The sequence below is a fragment of the Misgurnus anguillicaudatus genome, chromosome 24 (assembly GCF_027580225.2).
Source record: "Misgurnus anguillicaudatus chromosome 24, ASM2758022v2, whole genome shotgun sequence".
Classification (NCBI taxonomy): Eukaryota; Metazoa; Chordata; class Actinopteri; order Cypriniformes; family Cobitidae; genus Misgurnus; species Misgurnus anguillicaudatus.
In genome coordinates, this window is record NC_073360.2 from 9,731,695 (window position 1) to 9,746,194 (window position 14,500).

At 38.2% G+C, this 14,500-nt stretch overlaps 1 protein-coding gene across 1 annotated transcript in view; it reads left to right on the top strand.

Moving 5' to 3' along the window:
- Window positions 1–7,128, top strand: part of foxo1a (forkhead box O1 a) — a 47,452-nt gene extending 40,324 nt beyond the window's left edge. The window contains exons 2-4 of the mRNA XM_055195923.2: window positions 832–1,023; window positions 1,145–2,346; window positions 2,603–7,128. Of these exons, the coding sequence (XP_055051898.2) occupies window positions 832–1,023; window positions 1,145–2,346; window positions 2,603–2,606 (1,398 nt within the window). The 3' untranslated portion in view covers window positions 2,607–7,128. The remainder of the gene's footprint in view (window positions 1–831; window positions 1,024–1,144; window positions 2,347–2,602) is intronic.
- The last annotated feature ends 7,372 nt before the right edge of the window (window positions 7,129–14,500 follow it).

The window sequence follows — 14,500 nt, forward strand, 5'->3', positions numbered from 1 at the left end:
CTGCTCTGATTGGCTGTTTCAAAGAGCAGCTCATTTAGGAGCTCTGTGTGTGTGTGTAAACAGACCTTATGTTTGAGCCTTCAGATGAATATATGGAATTTGACGAATAATCAATTGTTTGGAGATTGTTAATGAACTTCAGCCTTAACGCTAACATATAGCATTAACTAGCATATAATGCTAACTCAGCAGTCACAACTTTGTTTTTAGCATTGTAATAATGTTGTATTTAATTTAATGTTGGGGCGTACATCTCGAATGTAACATTGCAGTTATCCAGCGGTCAGTTTTGCTGTGGTAAATGAAGAAATTATTATCGTTTTTGGGTAATTTCGGATCGCTCGAGTGTTGTGGTTGGTTGCCAGGTTGTGGCTGTGCAGTTGCTATGTTGTGCTTAACGGTATCTAGCAAAATTGCTGTGTTTGCTATTGGATGACACATTGATAACATTTTGTAATTCCAACTCCGGTTATTAATTAAAGGCTTACAACTTTAAAAATTGATATTAATTTTCATTGCAAAATTATGTCCAAAATAAATCTTTGGAGGGATTCTCCTATTGTATTTCCTTATACCTCAGGGACCAATTAGCAAATATTTGGTCCAGTATGTTCATAATAATGGCCGGCGTTCAAGGAAAACTCTCCCCGGCTCTTATTTGAATGACAGAAAATGATGCATCTAGGTGAAAGAAAGGCTGAGTGAAAAAGAAAAGAGTTTAATAGAAAGCAGCTGCTGTGAGGATTTGCACTCTGCTGATTTACCGTCAGAGAGGAATTTATTGGAAAAGGGCAAAATTCAAACATAACACTTTTTTTCTCTCTCCTGTAGAACTCAATCAGACACAACCTGTCCCTGCACAGTAGATTCATCCGGGTGCAGAATGAAGGTACGGGTAAAAGCTCATGGTGGATGCTTAACCCTGAAGGTGGCAAGAGCGGCAAGTCTCCTCGACGCAGAGCTGCCTCCATGGACAACAACAGCAAGTTTGCCAAGAGCAGAGGACGTGCGGCTAAGAAAAAGGTAAACGTTGTGCAACACCCTGTGATCTCTTTGAAAAACATCATGTGCTCTATGAGCGTATACACAGTTACTGGTACATGTATCTCAGAAGTACGTAATACATCTTTATGTGTATTTATAGCTGACTCTTCAGGGTGGGCCCGAGGGTGGTGCAGACAGTCCTGGCTCCCAGTATGGCAAGTGGCCTGGCAGCCCCAACTCTCAAAGCAATGATGACTTTGACGCCTGGACGACTATCCGTCCCCGCACCAGCTCCAATGCCAGCACACTGAGCGGGCGTCTTTCACCCTTTATTGATGATGAAATTGGTGACTCCGACCTTCACATGGTATACCCGGGCCCTGGGTCTGGGGCCAAAATGACCTCCACCCTTCCCAGCCTGTCCGAGATGGCTGGCTCCCTTGGTCACAGGGGTTCTGAGAATGTGATGGAGAACCTCCTGGATAACCTTAACTTGCTCTCACCCAAGAACCCATCGGTAGGGTCAGCCGGAGGGCCTGGATCTGGATCCAACCAATCGTCACCCTCCTCGCTAATGCAGGCAAGTCCTGTTTACTCTCCCTATGGCTCGCCTGCTCTGGCTGGGGTCAACCAACAGAATCAACAAGACTATCGTAAGTGTCTGTATGGCCAGACAGGAATAGGCAGCATTTCCTCCATGCAAATGCAGCCTCTGCCAGAAAGCAAGCCCAGTTTTGGTCCCAGGCCAGGATCCATGGGCCAGTTTAACTGCACAGCAGGACTGCTGAAAGAGCTTTTGACATCTGAAGGGGAGCCTGGAGAGCTCATGCCCTCAGTGGACACTGTTGTCTCCCAGACAAGTGGACGTATGCTTCCTCCATATAGCAGTGCTCAGAATGATCTTGTGGGGGGCAGCCACGCCCTCTCTCACCCACACAGTATGCATGGACAAGCTCCGCCCATGTCTGTGGCGATGAACGGGCGAACACTGCATCATTTGACCACCATTGGCCACAGTGGTGTTGCTGGGCGATTGGGAAGCATTAAATCAGCTATGCAGATGCAGTATGGTAGCCATCTTGCTGGTGGGGGAGGCCTTCCACCTTACTGCAGCCTAAACACCAACGGATACGGACGCAGTCCAGGGCTGATGCCCCACCACCACCAGCAGCAACATCTGGAGAAGCTGCCAAGTGATCTGGACGGCATGCCTGTGGAGCGTTTTGAATGCGATGTGGAATCCATTTTACACGACACCCTCATGGACGGAGAATCACTGGACTTCAACTTTGACCCCATGGCCACCCAGCAGGGGTTCCAGCCGCACAGTGTAAAGACCACCACGCACAGCTGGGTGTCTGGGTAGGAAAAATTTTTACACATATAAAGGGTAAATTTGAAGCTTACAACCTAAAAGTCTAAGACTTAATTTGCACGCAACGTTTCAGGCAATCTGTGAAAATGCTAATCTGTGAAAATGGTGATGTCATTGTGTATTACGTGTTTAGTCAGGCATGCATGAATACTTGACAACTATAACAACAATGCATTGTAAAAAATAAATTCTATGAAAAACTATAGCAGAATTAATTGCATATAACATTGTTTTTCCTTTCAGGTAAAAACTCTTGATCGGCAACCCTGAGCCGCTCTCCACACCCATCAAACTCCTCTTCAAGGACACAGACACCATTATTCCTTCTCTTTCTTCAGCAGATGAGGTCATGATACGACTTCACACTGCCAAGCACATTGGCTCAACTCTGAGCTGATTTACAAGGACGCTTTTCTCAGACATTTGGACTCAAGTTCTTACCAAGTGCCAAACCAGGTGCCTGTGCTCCATAGCCAAATTGACAAGCTTTATTTTGCTGCCTTTTTTCTCGCTAAAGAGAATCAGTGGTCCTATCAGGGCAACGAAAACCTGGTGCCCTTACAGCTGCTGCAAAACACACACGTATATATCAATGTTCACACAAATTTTCAGAGATCATTTTTACAACCACATACTCCATCAAAGGCAAACTGTGATACGTTAAAACCACCAAATCCCAACACCAGGCATCCATCAGCACGATACACCTCCGAACAGTGATACGCATTGTAATAGCACCCTTTCACTGTTGTGTTGTAACTTCAAATTCTGAGGGGTGTAATGCATTCATGCCGAGCTTTATGAAGACTGGAACAGATGTGCAAGTGCAGGGGAATGACTGTAGATTTATTTAGAAGAGGTCCTGGAGAAAGAGGACCCCAGAAATGTTTGCTGATTATTTGAACTACGCCGCACACAGCGCATCACACTTTCATTTTTGTCCTGTCAGCGTATTTGACGTAGAGCAGTCGTATTACATTTTGTTACTATGAGCTAGTGTACAGAGAGTTTAAACAACCATATCAACAATCGGGGCAACAGATTTACTGTTGTTTTGTAAATTTGAAAGAAACTGGATCCGACATCTTAATTTTTTGCGAACCTACATGGAAGGGTGTTCCTCATCTGAACTGTATACAGTACATCTTTCTACATCTCTTGTAAATACATGAATTATTTCAAAAACATTTGTTTATTTGTTTGTTGTTTACTCTTAACGCCATTCCAGCATTTATGGCTATATTTATGGCGAGAACCGGTTAATCCATACAGCAGTTCATGCACACAAGTTGATCCATACACACATTGGGGGAGAGGCAATTTGGCATCTCCAATTAACCTAACCTGCATGTTTTTGGCCTGTAAGAGAAAACTGGGTAGCACTTTGTTTTGCAGTGCGCGTGCTTACCTTGCGCATATGTGGTGAATGTGTTGTGCTTGCAGACGGATGTGTGGTACTTGCTTTTGAGTATCTACATAGTAATTCAATGGTATCATTACTGTACTTACATACTTGGTACATACTTGGTATGTATTATGTAGCTTTGGGTGAGTTTTGGGAGATACCAGATGCGTACTTGTAGTGTAGGTATTCTGTAACTAAAGAAACACTACACAATATAATACTATACAATATAGTATTTGGCTCTTGCAGCCAGGTGTGGGTTAATGGCAGGTACTTATACTGTACATCTTTGATAACTAATAACAAACACTAATGTACTTATAAATTGTTATACACGGTAAGTGTGTGGTACAATGTGGTCAAGTGCGAGTTAACGAAAGGTGTTTACAGTGTACGTATATGATAACTAATATCTAATATCTGTCCTTTATTGTACCCTTTAAACACAAGCATTGAATATCGTACGCATTAACCACTGGGTACATTCACTAGTACATCCACAGTAACTGGATGGAAAAACAGTACTTTAAAATAAAGTGCTGCGTTTTACACAGTTATTACATAGGACCTACCACCTAAGATATAGCATAGTATACCTATGCCACTGTGAGTTATATTAACTAGTAAGACCATAAAATAAGATGTATTGTTGTTATCATTAACTCAATGTTTGTTATTAGTTATCATATACGTACACTATAAGTACCTGTCATTAACTTACAATGTAAGTACTACACACTTACCATGTACACTTTAAGTACAGTAGTGTTTCTCGTTACAGTACTGTATACATACACCACATGTGCTGGTCATTAATTTACACCCGCATGTATGTACTACACACTTACCATGTAATTTGTAAGTACAGTAGTGTTTGTTATTAGTTATCAAAGATGTACACTATAAGTACCTGCCATTAACCCACACTTGCCTGTAAGTACTAAATACTTATTTTGTACATTAATTTGTAAGTACAGTAGTGTTTCTTGTTAGTTACAGTATACCTACACTATAAGTATGTATCTGGTGTTGCCCGGTACTTATCTAGAGTTACATGGTAAGTACAGTAATGATACCATTTAATTACCATGTACTGTAGATACTCAAAAGTAAGTACCACACATTTGTCTCTAGGTGCAACGTGTTGGCCATGTGTGTGCATGGTAAGTGCATGTACTGTAAAATAAAGTGCTACCCACACGGACACAGGGAGAACATGCAAACTCCAAACAGAAAGGCCACCTGACCTAGCCAAGGCTCAAACCGACCTTCTTGCTGTGAGGAGACTCACTCAGCTACTGTGCATTTAGCAAGTAGAAATATGGAGGTTTTTCCTTTTTGTATTAATATTATTCTTATTGCTGTATATTATTGCCTTCAGTTTGAGATTTTCGAGATTAAGCTGTGTATAGTGCATTTCAACAATGTTTGGGCTCCTCAAAGGACAAATCCACATTTCCTTAAACCATTGTGTTTCTATCTTTGGCCTATCTTTGTTGTGGTCCCTTAACTAGTCAAAGGTAAGAAACAGCCTCGAAATTGTGGAAAAGATTTGCTCGTAAGTCTTTATCACCATCAAAGTCTACATGCCATCAAAAACCGTTTTTCTGTGTCTACTGTGGTATACTGTAGAACTACAGCATTAGGAGATTCTCCTATGCCTTCGCTACAGCATTGAATCTGTTGCTGTATTGCTAAAGTCCTCTACCTTTTAAGAAAGCGTAGAGAGTTATTGACTTGTTATTTATTAGGCTGAAGGAGAAGCGATGTGATTGATTCATGTCACAATGTATCATTTACATTTTATCATATTTCTGTTTTATTTATCTTCTCTCAAAGTGGAGGCACTGTGACGTACATGTACTATAAGTTTGTAGTGATTTTTCAAGTTTGTGCTGGCTCCGAAAAAGTACAAAAATAATCCACCAGCATAACCCTTTTTCTTTCTTGACCTTTGCTTTTTTATTTCTATGTGGCTCTCACTCAGATTTGAACAGATTTGGTTGTTTTGCACATACAGTATATGCACTAGACATTAAAAAGTTTTAAACTTTTAAATAGTGAACCAGGGTATTGAAAGCTCAAATAATTCAAGACTTGAAACTCTTAAAATTACTTCCTAAGTTGTGCTGTAAAACGTTGAAAACGATGCAGATGTGAAGTGCTGACTATTGGCCAATTTGTTCAAGCTTAAATAGTAAACGCTATTACAGGTTTATTTTTGGGACACTAATGCCATGAAATGACCAGGCCAAAGTTTCTTCCTTATAATTTTTCTCCTAACCAACTGCGACAGGACATTTTGTCAGCTGCTTTGTTTTAGTTCGCTTCACCCGCAGCAAAATCTTATTGGTTTCAAAAGTCTATATACAGCAACACAACTGTATATTCAAAATGACTTCCTGCTTCACACCTGCATTTTAGAAAAATGCCAGATATATGTTAAATTCACCAACAGCATTGGACTGATCGCTTGACCCACACTGCCTCTCACAACATGGAAAAACACCACATATCCTTTACTAAACCAACTTTTATGTCCACCATCATGAACATCCACAACGGAGAAAATCTGACGTGCATTTGGTTTATGAATTTACCAGATCCCATCTATGCACATCCCTGTACTTTATCATTAATATTACTGCCATCTCCAGTTTATTTTTACTAAGATGTTTGATATTACATGTTTTATTGAGCCGTGGAGTCATGTTAATGTCACAGTTGTTAGTTCATGAAGTATATTTAGAGAGTAGAGGAATATTTACATGCAAGCATTTTGTACACACACTGTTATTCTTGTATTTAGCGGCAGTTTTTAAAAAAACACGTAAATCGCAAAAGGAAAAAATTAATTAAAGCAAATTTAGAAGAAATTTTTGTTTTCTTCAGATTGTGAAGTTTGGACCAATTTTTATTAAAAAAAAACTATAAATTAAAATATTGCACTTTGTCTATAGATATGTAATGAGTTCTCCTAGAGAGAAACGTGAAGATAATCTATTTTGAAACAAACTGTTACATTTCTTAACTTATGTACAGAAATAATCTGATTTACAATTAAAAAGATGATATAACTAAAGGTGCAATTTGTTTAAGTAGTTGATAAAGTAATAATCTATAAAAGAAATGATATTGAAGACATTGTTAACATATGCCAATACTGACATATATATATAAATGTGTATTATATCTACATTCTTTGAGTTTGTCAACAGTAAGCTGTTTGTGAAATGTGAGGCCAGAGCTCTGGCTTTGCTGTTGATGACTATGTTGTGCTTGTATTTCCATACAAGAAACATGCTATTGCTGTAAAAAGCCATGTGTATATAAATTATGTTATATAAAGAAGAATCAAATGTGACTGTCTCTCTTTCTTTCAAACTTTGGAGCTTGGTCTCGTAAAACTAAGAAATAAATGTCATTGTATTAGTTAACAATGCTCTGTTTATTTGTCTACACACTTTGCAGTTTTTCTAGATGCTTCGTGGTACATCATCTCCAATACAGATTAAAGTGTTTTAGGAATTAAAATAAACTTGCGTGCAATTGCACATATTTCACTGGCAGATGCAACCTTACTCTTCAACTATAGACTGAAAAAATGATTAATTAAATTTACTCAATTTTTACTCAATCAATTTATGTAAGCTACATTTAAACAAAATTTTTTATTTTTTTTAAATGTAGCTTAAATAAATTGATTGGAACCACTTACCTTAAAAAACAAGTTAATTGAATGAATCATTTTTTTCAGTGTATACTGACCTAACATACAACATTTTAATTTGCAACGAAAGATATAGAGGGATTCATCACAATGAAGTTAATGAGTTATGTATAACTAATGCAATATTAACACAATAGGAAGAGAGCACCAAAAACTTGATTTTTGTAAAGCATTCATAGGATGGAAGTCTTTATTTCACATTATTATAAACCAATAAATATAATGAACAAGACATATGAAAAATTTAAAAGAAATAAACAGTATTGTGCAAAAGTCATCAGCTTTGTTGTTCTTACAAAGTTTTAATGATCATACTTTTTTGAGAAGCAAACAGAAAATAGACAAAAGTGTAGACAAAAGTAAAAACCAAACAATTTTGAAAACAAAATGACAAAAGTCAGTATTTAGAATGATCTCTCTTGGCAATAAAAACGCTCCCTGAAAAGACTGAAGTCAAGCAACGGCAGTGACGCGGCCACGATGGTGAACGTGATTTCACCAAGTGAGATGTGATCCTGGATCAACACCATTGTTAGTCCTGGATCAACATTTTCTTTAACCAATCAGATTGTAGGATTAAGATTAGTGTGCATGTTAGGTTTAGGATTGGGTTAGGGGCTTTTAAGAAATATTCCTCAAACTATTATTTCACACTCATTTGAGGGTTTAAAAATGGTTAGGGTTTGAGTTTAGGATAGGTTGCGGTATCTTTGATTAAAACGTTGATCCAGGATCACATCTTACTTGGTGAAATCACGGCGACCGATTTTTGATAGTTATCTGCTTTTTCTGTGGATGTAAACCTGATGTAAACACACTCATTGTTTAAATAAAAATTACAGTGTACTCTACTGTATGTATATTTATATCCTTATACACTTATATCCACATTTATTAAAAGCACTATTATTTCTAGGTGTACATTTTTTACACTGAATGTGGAAATTACTGAATGGCTGCTGAAATCCTATTGAACTTTTCTAACATGTTAAACTGGATCATATTCGTTCTCCCCCCTAAAATACCTTTCTCCCCTTAGTCAGAATGAACTCAGTCACCTTAGTTCAGGCTTCAGATTTTTTTTCTGGCTCCTCCTCTGTGCTGAGATGTGATCAGCTCGAGGGTTTCTAAAGCCAGATGGTCCTGTGGAAAGCAATCGTGTGAAAAGCTGTAGGGATCTTTGTCCTGGCTTTGATTGTAAAGGACGCCAGGAAAAAAGTGCAGAACTGGCACTTTTCTCTCTATGCACTTCTCTCCAGGTCTGGGTGTTGGATTTCTATTATGGTTCTGGCTTCCAGCTGGGGCTTCATCTCGAGAACGGTTTTGACGTTGTGCCCTGATCTCCCCATTGTTGGAAAACACCCAGCCAAGAGAGTTTACTGGATCTATTATACAGTATATCCAATTTACTGTCCGTTCAACGCTATTCGTGCATATTTTACGAGGTGGCTAATTCGTATAATTGGTGCGACCACATTCGTAAATGTTTGTACCCCCGTGAAGTTTTTTACCAAAACAAAACCCACCCCTAACCCCATAATCGTATGTTTTTGCACGATTAACTTCATATGAATTCATTCATTATATACCACGAGAGAACTAGAGTTGTCTGAGTTACAAAATAAACAACAGATTTTTTTAAATCACATGTACGCACTTTTGCTTGTCCGATTGCGGCAGGTTTTTGGCAATATAAGCCATTCTTACTGCTTTAAAATGATTTAAAGCGACACCATGTAGTTTTTCAACCTTCATAATAAATTTTCAAGACCCTTGTGATAGTACATCGACTTTAAATTGGTTGAATGACATGTCTACCATAGCCTGACGGGGTCTGTATCGCTTTTACTCGTACTTTAAAACTTAAGGTTTCTGGTAGTAACCACAGCACAAAAAAAAACTACAAAATTCGACTGCTGTGTTAGTGTCTTGGACCCAGGGGCGTAGGAATAAGTTTAACATTGGGGGGGACACATATCGGAAACCTGACAGATCTGTTAATAGCTTGAACAGAAATATGTCTTAAATGAACTATAGTGCAAAACATTCACCAACATACTTTATTCAGGCATGAAAATGGGTTAGGGGTGAAAATGGTGAGAAGGATTGGGGTATTAGTTGAAAGGGGTGTGTTCAAAAAAATAGCAGTGTCTACCTTTGACTGTACAAACTCAAAACTATTTTGTACAAACATTTAGCAATCCTGTGAATCACTAAACTAATATTTGAAGAGTTTGGTTCCAAAACGCAATAAACGCCATTTTTGAAAAAAATGAGTTACTGCCAAAATAAAGCAATAAACCCCAAGAAGCAGTGGGTTACCAGTGCATTTTATAACAGCTAAGGGGCGTTGTTAGGCACGACGCGAAGCTGTTATAAAATGCACTGGTAACCCAACGCTTCGAGGGGTTTATTGCGTTTATAAAACGGTTACTTCATATGCATAACGTTAGCGGGGTTTTATAAAATAAAACACAAATAAGTTGTAATTATATTAGTATAAATATTACTCTTCCGCCAAACAAAGTAGTTCCTCAGAATCAAGTGTGACTGAAACAGAGCGCAGTTCACAACCAACACAGACACAGCAAAGACACAATGAAAATATCTGATTTAAGACTGTGGTGTTTATTTTTATAAATCAACATTCATCTAATTTATACATTAACATTTATATCGTGCAACTGTTGAAGTGATGATCAAATATGCTTGGAAGCATGCTTAACTTTTTCCCCGTCAGCGTTTTTTTAAGTTCCCACCCAGTTTTAGTTGAATGTCTTACAGAAAAATTATCTTCTTTAAATAAACACAATAAAAATAAAATATCAAATGAAAGAACAGTCCATCCGCTTTCCAACAACATCAAAAAACGTTTCATGCTACCTTCATTTGTTGTCTTATCAGTTATCACCTCTCAAATTTTCAGCTAAATGCGGAGATAATTCCATTTTTGTGAAGAACTTTGTAAGAGATCAGATTCAGAGCATGATCAAAACACACGTCACGCTAAATCCACCACAACGCTGTTGTGTCGAGTGAATGCCTCAGTGTTTAAGTTGGATAAGATTGCCATCTTGTGGATAATAGCGGAAATATCAATAAGACAAAAAAAAACTTCAGAGAACGTTTTCTCTTTATTGACGAAATGTTTTATTTATTGACATTTATCTGGATATCGCCATAATTGTGCAAAGGTAGAAAAATTAAAAAATGATTAAAGACTATGGTGTTTATTTTCATAAATCAGTACACAGCAACAGTGGCGCAATGATACTTGTGATGCGGTCTGAACCGTGGGTTTACCGGGGTATTTTATCACGGCTTAGAACGCGTTTCAACCAATCAGAATGAAGAACCAGATCGAGCCGTTTTATAATCAGCATTATATCAGGTCAGTAGTTAAAAGTAAATTCTTAATTTTACGCAAAATCCAATATCCGCCGTGTTATTCTGTCATCTTTTCTCCCTTTTTTCCCAAAATGCGACAAACGCCACTCCCCCTTTTTTACAGAACGCAATAACTCCATTTGTGATATTACAGCCCACCGTTCACGCAATGTAAACAAACAATGGCGGACGCGCTGAGTACGGAGTCCTGGTTTTCCTCATCTACTTTGTACTACGTGATCAACAAACAAAACAAAATAATACTTTAATGGCATCGCTAAACCTGTGATGGTTTTCTGTGATGGGAAAGAAACGTAAGCCATCAGCATCTAATAATTTCCCTGAGAGGCACTCGGCTGCTTGTTCTCCAGACAGCATCAAGCTTCTCATGCTAACACATTGACCCCAGAGGATCTTATGAAAAACTTTCCATTATTTTACTCAAAGTCAACGAAAATCGAGCAGGACCAAAAACATTTTACAGCTGATCGCTGTGAAAGACGTTAAGCGAAGAAGTCAAGTAACCGCAATGACAGTGTTCTTAATATGACAAAGTAAGTGTTTTGATTAATAACATTAATGTTTATATTTTTAATTAGTGTGTACAACTAGTCAACTAAATGAATATAACATGGCAAAGATGAATGCACATTTATATAGGCTATTGATTCAATAGATTTATAGCATTTTGAATAAAAACTTGTCATGGATTTATTGCATTTTGTGGAAAAAATAATCCGTTTTTATAATAAATCTTTGAAAATCAACTTTTTCAAAAAGTTTTCATAACCTAAAGATGCTGTGTGAAAGTTTGTAACAGAAAATAGTTGTTTTCATCTTGTCACTTTCTTGGTATAGAAAACACGTTTTTACCAAAATTTGTCAAAATGGATTTATTGCGTTTTGGAACCAAACTCTTCATTTAGTTGTATGACCACAGCTTTTTAAAACTGCTTGACATCTGTGTGGCATGGAGTCAACCAACTTGTGGCACCTCTCAGCTGTTATTCCACTCCATGATTCTTTAACAACATTCCACAATTCATTCACATTTCTTGGTTTTGCTTCAGGAACAGCATTTTTGATATCACCCCACAAGTTCTCAATTGGATTAAGGTCTGGAGATTGGGCTGGCCACTCTATAACATTAATTTTGTTGGTTTGGAACCAAGACTTTGCCCGTTTACTAGTGTGTTTTGGGTCATTGTCTTGTTGAAACAACCATTTCAAGGGCATGTCCTCTTCAGCATAGGGCAACATGACCTCTTCAAGTATTTTAACATATGCAAACTGATCCATGATCCCTGGTATGCGATAAATAGGCCCAACACCATAGTAGGAGAAACATGCCCATATCATGATGCTTGCACCTCCATGCTTCACTGTCTTCACTGTGTACTGTGGCTTGAATTCAGAGTTTGGGGGTCGTCTCACAAACTGCCTGTGGCCCTTGGACCCAAAAAGAACAATTTTACTCTCATCAGTCCACAAAATGTTCCTCCATTTCTCTTTAGGCCAGTTGATGTGTTCTTTGGCAAATTGTAACCTCTTCTGCACATGCCTTTTTTTTAACAGAGGGACTTTGCGGGGGATTCTTGAAAATAGATTAGCTTCACACTCTAACTGTCACAGTACTTACAGGTAACTCCACACTGTCTTTGATCATCCTGGAAGTGATCATTGGCTGAGCCTTTGCCATTCTGGTTATTCTTCTATCCATTTTGATGGTTGTCTTCCGTTTTCTTCCACGTCTCTCTGGTTTTTCTCTCCATTTTAAGGCATTGGAGATCATTTTAGCTGAACAGCCTATCATGTTTTGCACCTCTTTATATGTTTTCCCCTCTCACATCAACTTTTTAATCAAAGTACGCTGTTCTTATGAACAATGTCTTGAACGACCCATTTTCTTCAGCTTTCAAATGCATGTTCAACAAGTGTTGGCTTCATCCTTAAATAGGGGCCACCTGATTCACACCTGTTTGTTCACAAAATTGATGACCTCCGTCATTGAATGCCACACTGCTATTTTTTTGAACACACCCCTCTCAACTAATTTGACTACTTGCCCAATTGCACAGCCTTAAGAGCGTGCATATCATGAATGCTGGGTCTCATTTGTTTTCTGAGAATCTACTGAACCTACTGGTAACTTGTTTGCCACGTAGCAATAAAAAATATACTAAAAACCTTGATTATTCTGGTTAGTCACATTGTACTGCTATTATTTTGAACAATACTGTATATATATTGATTTAAGCCATTTGTCAGAATGATAGCTAATCTCCTAATTTATAACTTTTATGCCTACAACATATGGTAGGTTTATTAATAGTTTGTTAATTTACAGCTTTACTTTTAACACAGTCCTTTAAACAAAACACTTGTGACTCTTGCACTAAGGGTTAAAAAGGTTATCCCCTTCGTATTAATCTACGTGTGACAAACTAAAAAAAACATCTTACATAGATTCTGTAAGCTGTAGTTTCGAGTCAACATCATATACTTTAACAAATAAGATTATTAAAACACACGTAAGTTACAGACTGTGAATCACGTACGAAAATGTCCAAGCAAAGTTGGAAATGCTTTTGAGGCATATTAGATTGAGGCGAAACGGCTAAATAACCCACTTTAAAAAAAGAAAATATGAAATCGTATTATATCATCCCTTTTAATGTACACTTGAGGGGGTCTGTGATTGAATGACAGGTGATCATGTGTTGTCGTGATCAGCATTGCTGCTGGTTCGACTTCGTACAGCGGTGCTGAAACCGACAGGCAGATGACATCAAAGTATTTAGATAGAACTTTAACAAAACTGTATCAGTCAAAAAATGGGACGCGAGTGATTATGTACGGGACAAATCAATTACCCCCAAAATATTGCCCTAGACATACAATGCAAAGACACGTACCTGGCTCGCCTGGCTGTTTGGTTTTTTTATCCCACGAACTAAAAGGCTTTCCCATTTCGCTAAGCCAAGTGAATCTCCATTTGTCTTTTACACTGACCTCCAATATGAGCCTTCCTGCATTAAAAGTATGTCCATGCTTAAAGTTTTACCTCAGCTTTACACAGTCAGAAAACCCGGAGTGGATCCTGAGCGAAGTGATTTCAGAACGCTTACAGTAACGTTAAAGAAAAGAACTTGCTTTGGCTCCACTCCAGGCTTTGAATACAAGTCGTCTTTATGAAAAGTGAATTTAAGAATTTTGCAATTGACGTTAATCTGTCGTGCGATGGAGAACTTTAATCCATGATCTAACAGAAAATATAATTATCCTCCTGTACAAAGTTATTACAAACTCACATTCCTTTCTTCTTCCCCGTGATAAAGACATCACTTAAACTGATGCAGTTGTCTTTTCATCTTAACCTCTGACGACCTGTCACCAGCTTCAGACCCCACTAGCCCTTGAGGGAGCGGAGCGGGCCGGTGACAAGACACTGTGTTGCGCTTTCAAAATAAAAGCATGCAAGTCAAATATTTTTCTCCCCCGCAATATAATTTTTTTGAGGCGGACAAATGTGACTGTCTCCGGTTCCTACGCCCTTGCTTGGACCTATGACACGGGCGACCCGGGTTTGAATCCCCTTTAAGGGAATTTTTTATATAAA